This window comes from Anomaloglossus baeobatrachus, chromosome 3 (assembly GCF_048569485.1).
Source record: "Anomaloglossus baeobatrachus isolate aAnoBae1 chromosome 3, aAnoBae1.hap1, whole genome shotgun sequence".
Lineage (NCBI taxonomy): Eukaryota > Metazoa > Chordata > Amphibia > Anura > Aromobatidae > Anomaloglossus > Anomaloglossus baeobatrachus.
The window spans coordinates 663,100,181-663,122,272 of record NC_134355.1 but is presented as its reverse complement, the minus strand read 5'-3'; the positions used below and the strand labels follow the sequence as shown (position 1 = coordinate 663,122,272).

The 22,092-nt window shown below is 46.6% G+C and overlaps 1 protein-coding gene across 1 annotated transcript in view; it reads right to left on the bottom strand.

Annotated features, from left to right (window-relative positions):
* LOC142297013 (cytochrome P450 2K4-like) overlaps positions 1-22,092 on the bottom strand; it is a 57,234-nt gene that overhangs the window by 24,779 nt on the left and 10,363 nt on the right. Inside the window, exons 6-8 of the mRNA XM_075341221.1 lie at positions 20,605-20,781; positions 17,887-18,028; positions 17,568-17,752 (exon numbers count right to left, since the gene is read on the bottom strand). Coding sequence (XP_075197336.1) covers positions 17,568-17,752; positions 17,887-18,028; positions 20,605-20,781 — 504 coding nt within the window. The remainder of the gene's footprint in view (positions 1-17,567; positions 17,753-17,886; positions 18,029-20,604; positions 20,782-22,092) is intronic.

Below are 22,092 nucleotides of genomic sequence, written 5' to 3'. Positions count from 1 at the left end.
TTTGGTTTACCGTACAAACTGTGTCCACGTCTCAGGCTGAGTGAGTACCACCGTGCCGCAAGGCACAGCGCTGCCCCCGCGTCCCTGCGCTCACCAGGCCCTGCACCACACATCTCATCACCGGGCCCCGAGATCACCAACCCCTACCCACGGAGGGGCAACACAACACATGGCTGCTCCGCATCACCATCCCCGGGAGCCCCGTATAGAGCAGCGGTGGTGAAATCACCACAACCGTGGGTGGCGTCACGGACAATAATCATCCCCACACCCAACAAACACCTTTCACTCACGGGCGAGGAGTGCCGCTCGAGAAACCCCCGGGATCCGGCCTACGGCTCGAGCCACCACTGAGCAGCGGACGCCGGACCCGAGCAGAAGGGGGTGAGCGCGGTGTGCTGACACCCTCCTCCCCGCCCGCGACATCTCCGCCTGCACTTTCCTCACAAACCTGCATTTTTCCAGGGACACCCTACTCAACACCGTCTACACACAGCAGCCAGATCTCTGTCCCTCAGATGTGGTCAAATAAAAGGCCACTTCCTGCGACCCATGACAAAGCTAAGAGGTTGACTCTATCCCTCTGTAAGCTCTTGGCTACCGAAATGCTGCCTTTCCGCCTAGTGGACACACAGGATTTTAGAGACCTTATGTCTGTCGCTGTGCCCCAGTACCAGATGCCTAGTCGCCACTACTTCTCTAAGAAAGGTGTGCCCGCGCTACACCAGCATGTCGCACACAACATCACCGCTTCCTTGAGAAACTCTGTGTGTGAACGGGTGCATTTCACCACCGATACTTGGACCAGTAAGCATGGACAGGGACGTTACATGTCGCTGACTGGGCACTGGGTAACTATGGTGATAGATGGTGAAGGGTCTGCTGCACAAGTCTTGCCGTCCCCACGACTTGTGTGTCAATCCTCTGTCTGTCCAAGTTCCGCCACTGCTTCTGCCTCCTCTACCTCATCTGGGTCCTCCACCTCCGCCCCACGCCTGCCTGGTCAGGCCACCAGCGTTCTCACTGCGCAGAAGAAATCACGCACGCCTCATTACTATGCTGGCAGCAGAGCGCAACGGCATCAGGCGGTCTTTAGCTTGACATGTCTTGGGAATAAGAGTCACACAGCTGAGGAGTTGTGGTCAGCTCTGCGGTCCGAGTTTAATAAATGGTTGTCTCCGCTCAACCTGCAGCCTGGTAAGGCCGTGTGCGACAATGCTGCAAACCTGGGTGCGGCCCTTCGCCTGGGCAAGGTGACACACGTGCCTTGTATGGCTCACGTGTTGAACCTTGTTGTCCAGCAATTTTTAACACACTATCCCGGCCTAGATGGCCTTCTGAACAGGGCACGAAAACTGTCTGCTCACTTCCGCCGGTCAAGCGCCGCAGCTGAACGACTTGCATTGCTCCAGAAGTCTTTCGGCCTGCCGGTTTATCGCCTGAAATGCGATGTGGCGACACGCTGGAATTCAACTCCCGTTCCATACCCAATATGGAGATGAGGGTACCTCCCCCTCTCCATGGGGATACGGTCCGATCTGTGTATCAGTGCTGCAGCGCACGTAACCTCCCACCCCAGTATACATCAGGAGTATGGAGGCGGAATCATGCGCAAAAGCATATAGCCCTTATGGCTTCATTAATCCGATCGCAGTCCACCCTCACTATAATCATGAGGATATGTTTGGGGGATCATCTCTAACACCTAATCACCTCAACCATATAAGTTTCAATAAAAAAGCCAAACCCATAAGGATAATCAGATCCACATAGTGTTGTTCCATTATCACATACGTATGCAACTGCAAATTTGCAGGTGCAAATACAAATCTTGTGATAATTAATGATGTATAAATGGAGGGGGCAAAAGCAATATTTCTTCTCATAGTTCCATTTATTGGGTACCAAAGGGGTAAAAGGAAATTAGGATGACAGTGAATAACCATCCACGAGGACTAAATAAAACTGTTGAATAGTAGCTGCTCATTTAGGCCTTTGGGAGAGAGGGTTTCTAGCTGGAAGATCCACCTTGTCTCCCTTTGCAGGATGAATCTATCCCAGTCCCCCCCTCTCTTCGGTCTCAAGACTTTGTCGATTCCGGTAAATCTCAGGACACGTACATCTCCACCATGTTTTTCAATGACGTGCCTAGCCACCGCAGTGTCCCTGTGATGTTCAACGTCACCAAGGTGTTCACCAATCCTCCGTCTGAATTCACGGATGGTTTTTCCGATATATTCAAGGCCACAGATACAGTCAATCTTGTAGATAACCCCCTGTGTGCGGCAGTTGATAAAATGCCGGATAACATACTCTCTTATGTTTACATTGCTTCTAAACGTCTTGGTGGTCTGAATAACCGGGCACGCAATACATCCCGAGCACTTGAAACATCCCTTGACTCCTCTTGTCAACCAATTGTCCTCGACTGATCGTACAAAATGACTATGGACCAGCCGGTCCGAGAGGGATTTTCCTCTCCTATACGTAATTTGCGGTCTAGTCGGGAGCATTGGACACAAGTCCCTGTCCATTTGTAGAATAGCCCAGTGTTTACCCAGTATGCGACGTACATTTTCCGCCCCGTTGTCAAAGGTGGTTATAAATCTAGTTATACCATGCTGGGTCTCCTCTGTTTTCTTAGGAATCAGAAGTTCAGTTCTAGGTCTTTCCCTTGCCACCTCATAGGCTCTCTTAATAATGGTTTTTGGGTATGCCCTCTCCTGGAACTTAGCTCGCAGGTCATTCGCCTGTGTTTGAAAGTCACCCTCTCTGGAACAATTTCTTCTAATACGAAGAAACTGTCCCTTCGGTATGCCCCTCTTTAGATGTTTTGAATGACTACTGTCCCACCGGAGAAGGGAATTAGAAGCTGTCGGTTTGTAATAGGTACGGGTCTGTAGATTCCCCATCATATCCTTCTGGATCAATACATCCAGAAAGGGGAGGGAACCACCTTCCTCAAAAGCTGATGTAAACTTTAGACCAATATTATTCATGTCCAGGCCTGCCACATAGTTGGACAACTCCTCTCTGGTGCCATTCCAGACCACCAGGATGTCGTCTATGTAGCGGGCCCAGATCTCAAAATATGATGTAACCTCCTCCGTCTCAGATGTGAAAATCATAGTCTCCTCCCACCAGCCCAGGAGCAAGTTGGCATAAGATGGGGCACAAGGGCTCCCCATCGCAGTGCCCCTGAGCTGGTGGTAGAAACGGCCATCGAAGAGGAAAACGTTCTTGGTCAAACAGAAGTTGAGGAGTCTCAAAACAAAATCATTATGTTGCTGGTACTGAGTGCCCCTTGTCGAGAGAAAGTATCTCACCGCCTCCATCCCTTTACCATGTGGGATGGAGGAATAGAGAGCCTCAACGTCAATGCTGGCAAGAGTAGCACAAGATTGAACGCTAATACCTTCTAACTTACGCAGAAGGTCCGGTGTGTCCTGAACATGAGACTGTAGGGCCAGGACAAAAGGCCTCAAGATTTTGTCGAGGTATATTCCACAATTCTGCGTGAGGCTATTGATCCCCGAAACGATTGGTCTCCCTCTCAGGGGGTCCAATCCCTTATGGATTTTGGGAAGGCAGTAGAAGGTTGCCATGACAGGATTTTTTTGGAACAAAAATTCATATTCTGATCTGTCAATGACTCCCACTGACAATCCCTCATCCAGAATCTTTCTCAACTCTTCCATATAGGTCTTAGTGGGGTTACCTGGGAGAACCTCATAAGCATCCTTATCACTCAGCAATCCTAAACAGAGTTCAACATATCTTTCCTTATCCATGACGACCACATTGCCACCCTTATCGGAGGGTTTTATGACAATGTGGTCGTCACTCTCCAAATTTCTCAAAGTCTGGATCTCCAAGCTATCAAGATTATACTTGGAGAAGGTACCAGTCACAGAAAGACTCTTAAGCTCATCTGTTACCAACCGCTCAAAAATGTCAATCGCTGATAAATCCCCAGCAGCCGGTGGCATCTTAGAACTTTTATTCTTAAGTTTTGTGAAGGGGCCAAGACCCCTCAAGTTAGGATCCTCCTCCTCCAAACTACTCAAGAGCCTTACATCCGGAAGTAAATCAGATGGGATATCAAGATCTTGACAGACCCTGGCATCCTGCCTGAAAAAATGCTTCCTCCACCTCAATTTCCTAAGAAACAAATTAAGGTCTTTAATGGACTCAAATAAGTCAAAGTTGGAGGTTGGTACAAAAGATAACCCTCTTTTTAATAAATCGATTTCTATTGGACTGAGTATCTTGTAAGACAAATTGATTATCTCTATGTTGGATGTCATTTCCCCCTGTGGAATTGCCGGTTTCTGAGAAAATGGGGCTCAAAGGAGTGAGTGGGGGAGGTGAAATCCACCCTTTCCCCCGGTTTAAAACCACCCCTGCCTCTACCTCTGCCTTTGTTTTTGTTTTTCCTGGACTTCCTAAAGTTCTCAGTATCGGAGGTTTCAGTATCCGTAGAAGATGGTACTGTGTGAGGGATATCTGGGCCTGGTTGATTATTAAAGACCTGATAGGCTCGATTGTCTTTGAAGTCCAAGATATCCCTATTGTACTGTTTATGTTTTTGTTCCTTAAGATGGTATTGGAACCGTTCCAAACTATCCTGTAATTTCTTTTCTTTACTGATAAAGTCAGGCTCACCAGAATATTTTTTGGTGACTTCAATAGATTCCTTAAGTTTGGCATTCAATTGTGAGAGAGTAGCCTTCTCCTCCTCCAGCATAATTTGCATCAACCTCAGGGAGCTATTAGTGGCCTCTCTCTCCCAATTAGCCAGAAAGGAAGCACTTTTATACCGTGGCCCAACCGACAGTTGAATTCTCAGGCCGCTTGGGACTATTCCAGCCTTAATGTAGCTCTCCAGGGACTGAACCTGCCACCATGAGGCAATTTGGTCCCTGTACACTTGAGTCAATTCATTAAAGGCTGCCCCATAGGACGATATATATTTCTTCTGTGTGAACTCTTTATCTGAAAAGACATTTCTAGCCTCAACCAACCATTCCTCAGTATTTAGACCAGTGGACAGAAACCCTGCCATCACAATATAGTAACGCAGCAATCCCAAAATATGTAGTAATCAAAATAGCATAAAAAATACACCTTTATTCCTGAACTTGCAAGAGCAACGTTAATTACTCCAAAACACGCAAGTCAAGTACAGAAAGCCATCACTATGAAAGGTGAAATCACCCTGGCCACCTGGGTTAGCCGGTTAAGGGCACACCCTAAGGGGTCACGTCTAGTGATGGCCACTAGAAATAACAAACACAAGAATAAAAACCAAACAAACATAAAGAAAATGTGATGTTGCTATAGGCAAAGGACAGTGGTCCAATTGACAGAATACACACAACAAACAAAATAATACCTAAAAAAAGCAAAATAAGATGCACTCCATTGACTGACAATGGTCAATCATACAAATACATAAAATGCAGTAAGTTTTTAGGCATTATAAAAGGAATGGTCTCACCCAGTCCCTTTAGATGGAGGGACATGCAGTCTCCTGATCCTGAGTAGTGGAGTCGTCCGCCATGTACTGGCCCTACCACCTATCAGATGTAATATAACAAAAGACTGCTGCCCCAGACTTCCGTCCTAACAAGGACGGACCACAACTAGGTCTCAAGCTGGACCCCTATGCTGACCCTGATGACATCCCGGCGTCCCGACGCGTTTCATCACTCAGACTCCTCAGGGGACATGATAGTCGTCAGTCAGGTCCTTTCTGCCAGCCCTCACAAAACCATAATGTCAGAGATTCTGGCGTGGTCAATATTTGGGTCATTTAAACATATGAGTAATATCATTGCTCCAATCAGGAGCTACATCACACCAGATGCTTATTCAATCAGAATCATGTGGATCCCCTCATGTAGGTTTTGATTAAACATATGTACTTACGCCCCCTCGGTGACGTCACAGGCATTCTACCAACGTGACATCCATGTTCTCCAGGGGAGCTGATCCAATCAGCGCTTTGGTGTGTGACTATACCAGGTGTACACTCAGATGCCTTCCCCACGTCATCTCTAGTCGGCTGTCTGCCTAATCTCAGCCAGGGATGCACATTTCGTGTGCACCGGCATCCGGGGGGAGGGACTTCCTGTTGCCCGGGGTCATGTGATCGGAGATTTCCCCCGTGTCACTTCTGGTCCGTCCTGTCAGTCATCCCAACCTCGAGTGCACCTCCCACATGCGTCAGCAGTAGGGGAGGTGCTTCCCATTATCCACACGCACGTGGTCGAAGGTGGGCGTTAGGACTGCACCGCGCGTCATCTCCCGTTCCATACCCAATATGGAGATGAGGGTACCTCCCCCTCTCCATGGGGATACGGTCCGATCTGTGTATCAGTGCTGCAGCGCACGTAACCTCCCACCCCATTATACATCAGGAGATGGAGGCGGAATCATGCGCAAAAGCATATAGCCCTTATGGCTTCATTAATCCGATCGCAGTCCACCCTCACTATAAACATGAGGATATGTTTGGGGGATCATCTCTAACACCTAATCACCTCAACCATATAAGTTTCAATAAAAAAGCCAAACCCATAAGGATAATCAGATCCACATAGTGTTGTTCCATTATCACATACGTGCAGCACTGATACACAGATCGGACCGTATCCCCATGGAGAGGGGGAGGTACCCTCATCTCCATATTGGGTATGGAACGGGAGATGACGCGCGGTGCAGTCCTGACGCCCACCTTTGACCACGTGCGTGTGGATAATGGGAAGCACCTCCTCTACTGCTGACGCATGTGGGAGGTGCACTCGAGGTTGGGATGACTGACAGGACGGACCGGAAGTGACACGGGGGAAATCTCCGATCACATGACCCCGGGCAACAGGAAGTCCCTCCCCCCGGATGCCGGTGCACACGAAATGTGCATCCCCAGCTGAGATTAGGCAGACAGCCGACTAGAGATGACGTGGGGAAGGCATCTGAGTGTACACCTGGTATAGTCACACACCAAAGCGCTGATTGGATCAGCTCCCCTGGAGAACATGAACGTCACATTGGTAGAATGCCTGTGACGTCACCGAGGGGGCGTAAGTACATATGTTTAATCAAAACCCACATGAGGGGATCCACATGATTCTGATTGAATAAGCATCTGGTGTGATGTAGCTCCTGATTGGAGCAATGATATTACTCATATGTTTAAATGACCCCAATATTGACCACGCCAGAATCTCTGACATTATGGTTTTGTGAGGGCTGGCAGAAAGGACCTGACTGACGACTATCATGTCCCCTGAGGAGTCTGAGTGACGAAACGCGTCGGGACGCCGGGATGTCATCAGGGTCAGCATAGGGGTCCAGCTTGAGACCTAGTTGTGGCCCGTCCTTGTTAGGACGGAAGTCTGGGGCAGCAGTCTTTTGTTATATTACATCTGATAGGTGGTAGGGCCAGTACATGGTGGACGACTCCACTACTCAGGATCAGGAGACTGCATGTCCCTCCATCTAAAGGGACTGGGTGAGACCATTCCTTTTATAATGCCTAAAAACTTACTGCATTTTATGTATTTGTATGATTGACCATTGTCAGTCAATGGAGTGCATCTTATTTTGCTTTTTTTAGGTATTATTTTGTTTGTTGTGTTTATTCTGTCAATTGGACCACTGTCCTTTGCCTATAGCAACATCACATTTTCTTTATGTTTGTTTGGTTTTTATTCTTGTGTTTGTTATTTCTAGTGGCCATCACTAGACGTGACCCCTTAGGGTGTGCCCTTAACCGGCTAACCCAGGTGGCCAGGGTGATTTCACCTTTCATAGTGATGGCTTTCTGTACTTGACTTGCGTGTTTTGGAGTAATTAACGTTGCTCTTGCAAGTTCAGGAATAAATGTGTATTTTTTATGCTATTTTGATTACTACATATTTTGGGATTGCTGCGTTACTATATTGTGATGGCAGGGTTTCTGTCCACTGGTCTAAATACTGAGGAATGGTTGGTTGAGGCTAGAAATGTCTTTTCAGATAAAGAGTTCACACAGAAGAAATATATACCGTCCTATGGGGCAGCCTTTAATGAATTGACTCAAGTGTACAGGGACCAAATTGCCTCATGGTGGGAGGTTCAGTCCCTGGAGAGCTACATTAAGGCTGGAATAGTCCCAAGGGGCCTGAGAATTCAACTGTCGGTTGGGCCACGGTATAAAAGTGCTTCCTTTGTGGCTAATTGGGAGAGAGAGGCCACTAATAGCTCCCTGAGGTTGATGCAAATTATGCTGGAGGAGGAGAAGGCTACTCTCTCACAATTGAATGCCAAACTTAAGGAATCTATTGAAGTCACCAAAAAATATTCTGGTGAGCCTGACTTTATCAGTAAAGAAAAGAAATTACAGGATAGTTTGGAACGGTTCCAATACCATCTTAAGGAACGAAAACATAAACAGTACAATAGGGATATCTTGGACTTCAAAGACAATCGAGCCTATCAGGTCTTTAATAATCAACCAGGCCCAGATATCCCTCACACAGTACCATCTTCTGCGGATACTGAAACCTCCGATACTGAGAACTTTAGGAAGTCCAGGAAAAACAAAAACAAAGGCAGAGGTAGAGGCAGGGGTGGTTTTAAACCGGGGGAAAGGGTGGATTTCACCTCCCCCACTCACTCCTTTGAGCCCCATTTTCTCAGAAACCGGCAATTCCACAGGGGCAAATGACATCCAACATAGAGATGATCAATTTGTCCAACAAGATACTCAGTCCAATAGAAATCGATTTATTAAAAAGAGGGTTATCTTTTGTACCAACCTCCAACTTTGACTTATTTGAGTCCATTAAAGACCTTAATTTGTTTCTTAGGAAATTGAGGTGGAGGAAGCATTTTTTCAGGCAGGATGCCAGGGTCTGTCAAGATCTTGATATCCCATCTGATTTACTTCCGGATGTAAGGCTCTTGAGTAGTTTGGAGGAGGAGGATCCTAACTTGAGGGGTCTTGCCCCCTTCACAAAACTTAAGAATAAAAGTTCTAAGATGCCACCGGCTGCTGGGGATTTATCAGCGATTGACATTTTTGAGCGGTTGGTAACAGATGAGCTTAAGAGTCTTTCTGTGACTGGTACCTTCTCCAAGTATAATCTTGATAGCTTGGAGATCCAGGCTTTGAGAAATTTGGAGAGTGACGACCACATTGTCATAAAACCCTCCGATAAGGGTGGCAATGTGGTCGTCATGGATAAGGACAGATATGTTGAACTCTGTTTAGGATTGCTGAGTGATAAGGATGCTTATGAGGTTCTCCCAGGTAACCCCACTAAGACCTATATGGAAGAGTTGAGAAAGATTCTGGATGAGGGATTGTCAGTGGGAGTCATTGACAGATCAGAATATGAATTTTTGTTCCAAAAAAATCCTGTCATGGCAACCTTCTACTGCCTTCCCAAAATCCATAAGGGATTGGACCCCCTGAGAGGGAGACCAATCGTTTCGGGGATCAATAGCCTCACGCAGAATTGTGGAATATACCTCGACAAAATCTTGAGGCCTTTTGTCCTGGCCCTACAGTCTCATGTTCAGGACACACCGGACCTTCTGCGTAAGTTAGAAGGTATTAGCGTTCAATCTTGTGCTACTCTTGCCAGCATTGACGTTGAGGCTCTCTATTCCTCCATCCCACATGGTAAAGGGATGGAGGCGGTGAGATACTTTCTCTCGACAAGGGGCACTCAGTACCAGCAACATAATGATTTTGTTTTGAGACTCCTCAACTTCTGTTTGACCAAGAACGTTTTCCTCTTCGATGGCCGTTTCTACCACCAGCTCAGGGGCACTGCGATGGGGAGCCCTTGTGCCCCATCTTATGCCAACTTGCTCCTAGGCTGGTGGGAGGAGACTATGATTTTCACATCTGAGACGGAGGAGGTTACATCATATTTTGAGATCTGGGCCCGCTACATAGACGACATCCTGGTGGTCTGGAATGGCACCAGAGAGGAGTTGTCCAACTATGTGGCAGGCCTGGACATGAATAATATTGGTCTAAAGTTTACATCAGCTTTTGAGGAAGGTGGTTCCCTCCCCTTTCTGGATGTATTGATCCAGAAGGATATGATGGGGAATCTACAGACCCGTACCTATTACAAACCGACAGGTTCTAATTCCCTTCTCCGGTGGGACAGTAGTCATCCAAAACATCTAAAGAGGGGCATACCGAAGGGACAGTTTCTTCGTATTAGAAGAAATTGTTCAAGAGAGGGTGACTTTCAAACACAGGCGAATGACCTGCGAGCTAAGTTCCAGGAGAGGGGATACCCAAAAACCATTATTAAGAGAGCCTATGAGGTGGCAAGGGAAAGACCTAGAACTGAACTTCTGATTCCTAAGAAAACAGAGGAGACCCAGCATGGTATAACTAGATTTATAACCACCTTTGACAACGGGGCGGAAAATGTACGTCGCATACTGGGTAAACACTGGGCTATTCTACAAATGGACAGGGACTTGTGTCCAATGCTCCCGACTAGACCGCAAATTACGTATAGGAGAGGAAAATCCCTCTCGGACCGGCTGGTCCATAGTCATTTTGTACGATCAGTCGAGGACAATTGGTTGACAAGAGGAGTCAAGGGATGTTTCAAGTGCTCGGGATGTATTGCGTGCCCGGTGATTCAGACCACCAAGACGTTTAGAAGCAATGTAAACATGAGAGAGTATGTTATCCGGCATTTTATCAACTGCCGCACACAGGGGGTTATCTACAAGATTGACTGTATCTGTGGCCTTGAATATATCGGAAAAACCATCCGTGAATTCAGACGGAGGATTGGTGAACACCTTGGTGACGTTGAACATCACAGGGACACTGCGGTGGCTAGGCACGTCATTGAAAAACATGGTGGAGATGTACGTGTCCTGAGATTTACCAGAATCGACAAAGTCTTGAGACCGAAGAGAGGGGGGGACTGGGATAGATTCATCCTGCAAAGGGAGACAAGGTGGATCTTCCAGCTAGAAACCCTCTCTCCCAAAGGCCTAAATGAGCAGCTACTATTCAACAGTTTTATTTAGTCCTCGTGGATGGTTATTCACTGTCATCCTAATTTCCTTTTACCCCTTTGGTACCCAATAAATGGAACTATGGGAAGAAATATTGCTTTTGCCCCCTCCATTTATACATCATTAATTATCACAAGATTTGTATTTGCACCTGCAAATTTGCAGTTGCATACGTATGTGATAATGGAACAACACTATGTGGATCTGATTATCCTTATGGGTTTGGCTTTTTTATTGAAACTTATATGGTTGAGGTGATTAGGTGTTAGAGATGATCCCCCAAACATATCCTCATGATTATAGTGAGGGTGGACTGCGATCGGATTAATGAAGCCATAAGGGCTATATGCTTTTGCGCATGATTCCGCCTCCATACTCCTGATGTATACTGGGGTGGGAGGTTACGTGCGCTGCAGCACTGATACACAGATCGGACCGTATCCCCATGGAGAGGGGGAGGTACCCTCATCTCCATATGTGGTATGGAACGGGAGATGACGCGCGGTGCAGTCCTGACGCCCACCTTCGACCACGTGCGTGTGGATAATGGGAAGCACCTCCCCTACTGCTGACGCATGTGGGAGGTGCACTCGAGGTTGGGATGACAGACAGGACGGACCGGAAGTGACACGGGGGAAATCTCCGATCACATGACCCCGGGCAACAGGAAGTCCCTCCCCCCGGATGCCGGTGCACACGAAATGTGCATCCCCGGCTGAGATTAGGCAGACAGCCGACTAGAGATGACGTGGGGAAGGCATCTGAGTGTACACCTGGTATAGTCACACACCAAAGCGCTGATTGGATCAGCTCCCCTGGAGAACATGGACGTCACGTTGGTAGAATGCCTGTGACGTCACCGAGGGGGCGTAAGTACATATGTTTAATCAAAACCCACATGAGGGGATCCACATGATTCTGATTGAATAAGCATCTGGTGTGATGTAGCTCCTGATTGGAGCAATGATATTACTCATATGTTTAAATGACCCCAATATTGACCACGCCAGAATCTCTGACATTATGGTTTTGTGAGGGCTGGCAGAAAGGACCTGACTGACGACTATCACGTCCCCTGAGGAGTCTGAGTGACGAAACGCGTCGGGACGCCGGGATGTCATCAGGGTCAGCATAGGGGTCCAGCTTGAGACCTAGTTGTGGTCCGTCCTTGTTAGGACGGAAGTCTGGGGCAGCAGTCTTTTGTTATATTACATCTGATAGGTGGTAGGGCCAGTACATGGCGGACGACTCCACTACTCAGGATCAGGAGACTGCATGTCCCTCCATCTAAAGGGACTGGGTGAGACCATTCCTTTTATAATGCCTAAAAACTTACTGCATTTTATGTATTTGCATGATTGACCATTGTCAGTCAATGGAGTGCATCTTATTTTGCTTTTTTTAGGTATTATTTTGTTTGTTGTGTTTATTCTGTCAATTGGACCACTGTCCTTTGCCTATAGCAACATCACATTTTCTTTATGTTTGTTTGGTTTTTATTCTTGTGTTTGTTATTTCTAGTGGCCATCACTAGACGTGACCCCTTAGGGTGTGCCCTTAACCGGCTAACCCAGGTGGCCAGGGTGATTTCACCTTTCATAGTGATGGCTTTCTGTACTTGACTTGCGTGTTTTGGAGTAAATAACGTTGCTCTTGCAAGCTCAGGAAAAAAGGTGTATTTTTTATGCTATTTTGATTAAATGTTGAGGAAGGTGCAGGACAACATGAAGAAATGGAGGACGAACTGTCCATGGACATGGAAGACTCAGCGGATGAGGGAGACCTTGGTCAAATTTCTGTTGAAAGAGGTTGGGGGGAGATGTCAGAGGAAGAAAGAACGGTTAGCACCTCTATGCCACAAACACAGCGTGGACTTGGTCCGCATGGCTGCGCAAGACACATGAGTGCCTTCTTGTTGCACTACCTCCAACATGACCCTCGTATTGTCAAAATTAGAAGTGATGATGACTACTGGCTTGCCACACTATTAGATCCCCGGTACAAGTCCAAATTTTGTGACATAATTCCAGCCATAGAAAGGGACGCACGTATGCAGGAGTATCAGCAGAAGCTGTTACTCGATCTTAGCTCGGCTTTTCCACCAAACAACCGTGCAGGTGCAGGGAGTGATTCTCCCAGTTGTAACTTGCCAAATATGGGACGGTCTCGTCATCTTCAACAGTCTACCCGTACCAGTAGGACCGTATCTGGTGCTGGTAACAGCAATTTTATGGAATCTTTTCATAATTTTTTTAGACCCTCCTTTGCAAGGCCACCAGAGACAACAAGTCTGACACATAGTCAACGGCTGGAGAGGATGATACAGGAGTATCTCCAAATGAACATCGATGCCATGACTTTGCAAATGGAGCCTTGCTCATTTTGGGCTTCAAATCTAGAAAAATGACCAGAGCTCTCCAGTTACGCCTTGGAGATTTTGTCGTGTCCAGCTGCCAGCGTTGTCTCTGAACGTGTCTTCAGTGCTGCTGGGTGTGTGCTGACAGATAAGCGCACGCGTCTGTCCAGTGACAATGTGGACAGACTAACTTTCATCAAAATGAACAAGTCATGGATCCAGAAGGAATTTACTACCCCTGTGTCATCCTGGGGAGAGTAAATGCTTGTGGATTTGGAATGTGCTTGATGCACATCAAAACATCCTGTTTGCAACTAGGGCACAACTGCTGCCACTGAAGGGGTGGGTGTGTGTGGGGCCCAATTTTTGGAAAAAAGGGAGACTCCGCTTGGAGTAACCCTTGCTTGCTGTGTTTTTAAAAATGATCCTAGATGAACAGAGCTGGGATCAGGAAAGACTTTGCTACCTAACTCGGGGTAATCCTGGGGACAGTTAATTATGGCGTATTTTTGAATGTGCTTGATGCAAATCTAGCTGTGAAGTGTACAACTGGGGCACAACTGCTGCCACTGAAGGGGTGGGTGTGTGTGGGGCCCAATTTTTGGAAAAAAGGGAGACTCCGCTTGGAGTCACCTTGCGGTGTTTTACATGATTTTAGAAGGGCGTGCCATGCCTATATCTGTGTCTCCTCTTTTTCCTTGTCCTGCTCTTTTATTTTCGCATGAGTATATGTCCTTGTCACTTTCCCATGTGTTTGTGTTGTGTTGTGAGTCATTTGTCACCTTTTGGACACCTTTGAGGGTGTTTTCTAGGTGTTTTTCTGTGTTTGTGATTGCCTGCCATTGTTTCCTATGCAGTTCGAGTTCGGTTCGCCGAACGTTCGACGAACCGAACTCGAACGGGAGCTCCGTTCGGCGAACCGACCTCGAGCCGAACCGGGACCGGTTCGCTCATCTCTAGCATCTACCTCAAAGTGGCATAGGTAAAAATATGGGAATATTAGGAAAATAAATAAAGAAGAAAAAAAAAAAATAATAAAAAAAACAACAAAAAACAAACCACACCACACACACTATACATGTTTAGCATCTACCTATTCAAAATTGATCCGAGGAATCATACTGCTCAGTCAATTTTACTACACTACGTGCAGAATTATTAGGCAAATGAGTATTTTGATCACATGATGCTTTTTATACATGTTGTCCTACTCCAAGCTGTATAGGCTTGAGAGACAACTACCAATTAAGTAAATCAGGTGATGTGCATCTCTGTAATGAGGAGGGGTGTGGTGTAATGACATCAACACCCTATATAAGGTGTGCTTAATTATTAGGCAACTTCCTTTCCTTTGGCAAAAGGGGTCAGAAGAGAGATTTGACAGGCTCTGAAAAGTCCAAAATTGTGAGATCTCTTGCAGAGGGATGCAGCAGTCTTGAAATTGCCAAACTTTTGAAGCGTAATCACCGAACAATCAAGTGTTTCATGGAAAATAGCCAACAGGGTCGCAAGAAGCGTGTTGGGCAAAAAAAGGCGCAAAATAACTGCCCATGAATTGAGGAAAATCAAGCATGAAGCTGCCAAGATGCCATTTGCCACCAGTTTGGCCATATTTCAGAGCTGCAACATTACTGGAGTATCAAAAAGCACAAGGTGTGCCATACTCATGGACATGGCCAAGGTAAGGAAGGCTGAAAAACGACCACCTTTGAACAAGAAACATAAGATAAAACGTCAAGACTGGGCCAAGAAATATCTTAAGACTGATTTTTCAAAGGTTTTATGGACTGATGAAATGAGAGTAACTCTTGATGGGCCAGATGGATGGACCAGAGTTCAGTAAAGAGCAGAGAGCTCCACTCCGACTCAGACGCCAGCAAGGTGGAGGTGGGCACTGGTATGGGCTGGTATCATCAAACATGAACTTGTGGGACCTTTTCGGGTTGAGGATGGAGTGAAGCTCAACTCCCAGACCTACTGCCAGTTTCTGGAAGACAACTTCTTCAAGCAGTGATATAGGAAGAAGTCAGTATCATTCAAGAAAAACATGATTTTCATGCAGACAATGCTCCATCACATGCATCCAATTACTCCACAGCATTGCTGGCCAGTAAGGGTGGAAAAGATGAAAAAATAATGACATGGCCCCCTTGTTCACCTGATCTGAACCCCATAGAAAACCTGTGGTCCTTCATAAAATGTGAGATCTACAGGGAGGGAAAACAGTACACCTCTCGGAACAGTGTATGGTAGGCTGTGGTGGCTGCTGCACGCAATGTTGATTGTAAACAGATCAAGCAACTGACAGAATCTATGGATGGTAGGCTGCTGAGTGTCATCATAAAGAAAGGTGGCTATATTGGTCACTAATTTTTTGGGGTTTTGTTTTTGCATGTCAGAAATGTTTATTTCTAAATTTTTTGCAGTTATATTGGTTTACCTGGTGAAAGTAAACAAATGAGATGGGAATATATTTGGTTTTTATTAAGTTGCCTAATAATTCTGCACAGTAATAGTTACCTGCACAAACAGATATCCTCCTAAGATAGCCAAATCTAAAAAAAAACCACTCCAACTTCCAAAAATATTAAGCTTTGATATTTATGAGTCTTTTGAGTTGATGAGAACATAGTTGTTGATCAATAATAAAAAAAATCCTCTAAAATACAACTTGCCTAATAATTCTGCACACAGTGTATATGTGACGCCCTGGCGCCTCCAGGTGGTCACACACAGAATAGGCCCCCATACAACACCTTCCCTCACAGGGTTACACCAAGCCGACAAAACCCTAGTCACCCCCCCCAGGGTAGGAAAGGCACACCAGTGGGCGGGACCAGGCGGATTGGGAACGCCCACCTAGGGGTCTAAAGACCCCGGGGCGAGAAAAACAACAGTGGTTTGGGTTCAGAGTAGTTTGAGTTTGGAGTTCAAGTAGAGAGGAGGGTGGGCAGTTGAGAGAGGAGAGTTGAAGTGGAAGTTCAAGTGAAAGCCAGAGAGGAAAGGCGTTGGGGTTGGAGCTCCGGCGTGCTTGCTAGGTGGCAGATGGTGGTCAGTGTCTGACAGGAGACTGGAAGACGGCTGCCGGAGATCCGAGGTGGACCAGGACAGGGTAGGAGCCCGCCGGTACTGACATCGGAGAACCGACTCGGAAACCGTGCACAGAGGGGGTACCTGGACCCTGAAGCAAAGAACGGAACCACCGCCTTTGTTAATTAACCAGTTGAGGAAAGGATTATAGGTCCTGTCCCCCCCAAAGTCCCAAAAGCAGACCGACAGCCCATCACGGGGGATAGGGTATCCGCAAACACCCACTGAGATCCCAAGGGTCAGCGTCTGCCGGCAAGGCTCCCGCCCGTAGTTCTGGGAGTGGGCTCCCGTGTTCCATACCAAGAAGCCCAAGGAGAACTAAAAACTAGTGGAGAGGAAAGTGACACAGACCATCACCCCGGGTGAGGGACCAGAATACACCCGGTCGCGACGGCCAGCCACTGGCAATTTGGTTTATCAAAGAGACTCTGTGTTTATTGACTCACCACATCAATACAACCTCATCCAGCACCACGACACAAAACTGTGAGTGTAGTATTTCCTGCAATCCCTGCCGCCACCACAACTCCCAACTGGGCCCCGGGACAACACCTCTCCTACCCGTGGAGGGGATACCACCTCACTGCCCCCACACCATCGGTCCCAGGCACGGTCCCCAGAGGCAGCGGCGGTGCCACCATCTCATCACCGCAACCTACTGGTGGTGTCACAGACAATCCCCTGTAAATTTCCCCCCCTTTCACTTGTGGGCAACGGACGCTGCGCGAGCCTCGTATCCGGCAGCCACTCGAGCCGCAGCCACCGCCCGGATCCGAGTGCCTCGAGCACCCCCCGGTTGTGATCTGTCCCCCGCCCGCGACATATATAGTGAATGTGATTATTAAAAAAAAATAATAAATAAAATAAATAAAATTTCCTTCTTTCCAGGGCATCACATGATAAAAGTGAATGGTGTCATTCAAAAGTACAATTCGTCCCCCATAAACAAATGTGGTCATAAAAATTAAATACTTCGGGCTGTTGGAAAAGGGAAGGAAAAATGAAAGGGGTACGGAACCGTATATATGGGGCGTGGCACACGGATAGACAATTAATGAGCTGTGGTACATACCTTTGGAATGAAAAAGCCTCTAAACGTTACATCTTGGGAAGCAACATGTGGCAGAGTCGTCGGTGCGATATCCCCAAAGCGCTGAATTTCATGAGCAACAGCGTCTGTATACGGCATTTGTTTCCTGTGCTCCATCTGAATCTGAGCCGATCCGATCACTTTATCAATCTCATTATGGACTTTTTCTGCGAGGACAGAGATAGTGATTAGTAATCAAAGGGGCAACTGAGGATCAATGCAGCAATTGAGCAAGTGGACATTGGGGAATCATCATTAGACAGCCGTAAATGATTGGCTTTTTAATGGATTAATAACTTACCTTGTACTTCCGGGTATTTTATCATCAGCAGAAGTCCCCATCTCAATGTGGTTGACGTGGTCTCCATTCCAGCACCAAACAGATCTCCCACCAGCACGGTCAGGTTCTCATTGTGGTAATATTGAGTGGATTCCTGCTTTCCCTGTGAAAAGTACATTATATAAATATCATTCTTAGGTCATTCAGTCAAACAAATGATCTGACAGCAGGGAGACGAAAAATCGACCGCAAACAGCTGCTATGCCAAACAATTTCTTTTATTTAGACGATTTTCTCCATAGGTGCAGGTAAAAATGCGGGAGGTGGCTTGGATGCGAGTCCCTCCACAGGACGACGGCCGTTTCGTCTGTAAGTCAGACTTCTACGGGTCCACCTGGTGGACCCGTAGAAGTCTGACTTACAGACGAAACGGCCGTCGTCCTGTGGAGGGACTCGCATCCAAGCCACCTCCCGCATTTTTACCTGCACCTATGGAGAAAATCGTCTAAATAAAAGAAATTGTTTGGCATAGCAGCTGTTTGCGGTCGATTTTTCGTCTCCCTGCTGTTGGATCCCTTAGCTGTCTGCTACCGACCAGCACGCTGCGCCTGAAACCAGCGCCACATGATAACCATCAGCACGTGAGCCACTGAACCAAAAGGTAAATTGAGGGCAGGCAGTGCAGGACTTGTTCTAGTTTGGCCAAACAAATGATCTGATCTGATTCTTCTAATTTTTGACATTTGACATTGGGGGACAATTAGGAGGGTCCAATTCACATTACATAATCTTGAAATCCTTCAGAAATTGAAGGATTTAATCATTATTTATCTAATTTATATTGAAAAGTTTTGTAGGAAAGACTTTTATCTTCAGCTAAAAACAGAGGAATGGGCATGCTCAAATCCAACATGCCCCATCCATCTCTTTTTCCCCCAACTTCTGCCAGGAGAGATTAGCTCATTTTTGACCAGTTGGATGTTACAGTTGTGATTGATAAAATGTTTTAGCATGTTTTGCAGCCAACATTTCTTGAAGCAACTTATAGTCTATTACAAGAAAGGATCAGACCTATCGAAATCCAACATGCCCGATTCCTCCTTCTCCCAACGCTTGCCAATTAGAAACCTCATACACATGAAATAATCAGTAGATCCCACAAATTGTAAGGTTCTGATGACATTTTTTTCTATAAATACAAGAAAAACGGTGCTGATTCCATCAGTGATTTTGTTCTTCAGACTGTCTTTAGCTTCATTTGAGTTTAGTAAGAATTTCATCAGTCTTTTTTGGATGATAAAAACGTTCTCCTAAGGGCAAAGTCACACTTGCATATTGCTTCTGATGCGAGAGCATCGGATGCGATATGCTAATGATGACCCTCAGCTCGGGCTCTGCTCCCGAGCGTGATCCGAGTATCATGCGATTGTGACCCGTTCTTGAGATCAGATCACAGCTGCCGAGGAGAGGGATTAATCTTCCCATCTCCTCCATTGTCAGCCTGGGCGTATATCGCACTTCACTTGGATGACAACCAATTTTTCTCTTACACCCATAGACTTGTATGGGTGCGAGTGACACGGCTCTCGCAGACAATTGCAGCATGCTACGACTTTTTTCCTCAGTCCATTTACGGTTGAGCAAAAACTCGCAGATCTGAGCTGCAGCATTGTCTTAAATGGAGCCGAGTGTGTCCCTTCCCTTTAGGACCCTGAAGAGTTCCTCAACCTTTCAGCAGCACTCCCTTGGTGTCTTTATATACCTTAAGGCTATGTGCCCACGCAGCGGAAAATGCGCGGATTTTGCCGCGGATTTCTCACGGAAAAGCAGCGGATTTTCCAGAAATCTGCAGCACAGCTACTCCCCAGCCATTTCTATAGTATTTGGTAAATGCTGTGCCCACGCTGCGGATTTTTCCGCAGCGGAAATCGTGCGGATTTTCATGCGGAAAAATCTGCAGCATGTCAATTATTGTTGCGGATTTTTGTGCGGATTTTGCCTATTCAAATAAATTAAAAAAAAAACCGCAAAATCCGCAACAAAATCCAAGTCAAATCCGCACCTATGAAAAGGCGCGGATTCTGGGGGAAAGCTGCGGATTTTGATGCAGAAAAATCCGCAGATACAGAGTCCTGTGGGCACATAGCCTTACTTCGTATTATACAGTGCTGGTGACAGCTCATATACCCTTCACAAGTCTCAATGCAAGCAGTTGGCTTGCATACATCTGGAGAATTTTTGTGGTTGTTGCACTTCCTTTCCTTGAGTCATCCGGAGATGTTATTTGTTCATTTTCCCTTGTTTGTTAATCCTGTGTCTTCTTTAGTGCTTAGTGGGGTTGACTAAGTGCTCAGCCCATCCACTCCCTGCCTAGGGCCTACATCATTGACAGCTGGGGTCAGGTATCGGGCTTGGTGCATAATCTATCTAGGATGGTGAGCAAAGACAGGGCTCAGCGGTAGGCTTGGTCAGGGGTCACCATCTCCACCTTCCCTAAAAACAGAATTTTCATTCCCTTCCCTTTGGTCATTTGCTTGGTACTTCCCCATGCCTAGCGTGACAGTCCATGTGTAGGACCTCTGTCTAGTAACTAGTCTTAAGTTTCCTAAAAAAACAAACCAAACCAAACCCATAAGTTTCTACTTGCCAGCATTAGTGCCATGTTTCAGTAATTTCATAGATAAAAGTGAATGTGAACCCCAGATACTAATCTCATAATTAGCCGTGAAACCTTCTTACCTCTTGTTGTTTTGCTAAGAAGGCATCGACGAGGTTCCTCTGGTCATTTACATCCAGTTCCTTCTTTTGTTTTGTGAATGTGGCTCTAATAAAACTCTGAAACTCTTTGAGGTTTTCAAAAATTGTGTTGTGAGCTCCTGGTAGCAGGTCCATAATGGATGGGAAACTGTTATACAGCTAAAAAATAATCAAACCAATATTCAAAACAAAAAAAAAAAATTTAATCCCATGAATGTGATAAATTTATTTATTTAACGCAAATTAGACATTGGAATAAAATGTGTTGACACATGAAGACCTTTGGATTCCATATGTAATCATTTTTGAGTTTAAAAAAAAAATAAAAAAATAAATCCAAATTTATCAAATATACTAATACAAAATACGGTAGCTTTCCCTACAGGAAAAAGAATTATTTTGCAAAATATTTTTTTCCCCTTGGAGTGTTGGAATAAAGAATCTCTACCATCAAGATCTGGAGGGCTTTGGCCCTTTTGTCAATTGATTGGCTTGATTGCCTAGAGAATTAATCACAGCGATGCGATATTGATGGTCTAGCCTAAGGGCGGCTTTGCACGTTGCGACATCGCACGTGCGATGTCGGTGGGGTCAAATCAAAAGTGACGCACATCCGGCGTCACTTTCGACATCGTACTATGTAAATGCTAGATGATACGATGAACGAGCGCAAAAACGTCGTTATCGTATCATCGTTGCATTCACCGACATTTCCATAATGCTGGTGCCGCGACAGGTACGATGTTGTTCCTCATTCCTGCGGCAGCACACATCGCTGTGTATGAAGCCGCAGGAGCGAGGAATGTGTCGGTCACGAACGATCCGACACAAAGATCTGGCTCCCTGCTGTGAACGACAGGAGCCGGATCACTATTGTGAGCCACTAAAAATATCTAAACGGCTCTTTTCGCCGTGAACGCCCGCCCACCCGCGGCTAAACTCCACCTACTCAGCAATATAATTGGCCGCTTGTAAGTGGGTGGGGCTTAGCCGCGGGTGGGCGGGGCTTTGACGGCATCACTATAATCTTAAATATGTGTTCACCTGGGGTGAACACATATTTAATAAGGAGCCGAGAACGAGCTGAAAGATCCGGCTCTTTTTGGTGAATGGAGCCATGGGAACCGGATCACCAAAAAGAGCCGGACTGCCCATCACTACGAGGAACATCTCCTTACCTGCTGCCGATGGCTATGCGGAAGGACAGAGGTGGGCGGGATGTTTACATCCTGCTCATCTCTGCCCCTCCGCCGCTATTGGCCGCCTGCCGTGTGACGTCGCTATGACGCCACACGACCCGCCCTCTTAGGAAGGAGGCGGGTCACCGGCCAGAGCGACGGTCGCAGGGCAGGTGAGTGCATGTGAAGCTGGCGTAGCGATAATTTTCGCTATGCCAGCTATCACAAGATATCGTACCTGCGACGGGGGCGGGGACTATCGCGTGCGACATCGCAGCATCGTCTTGCGATG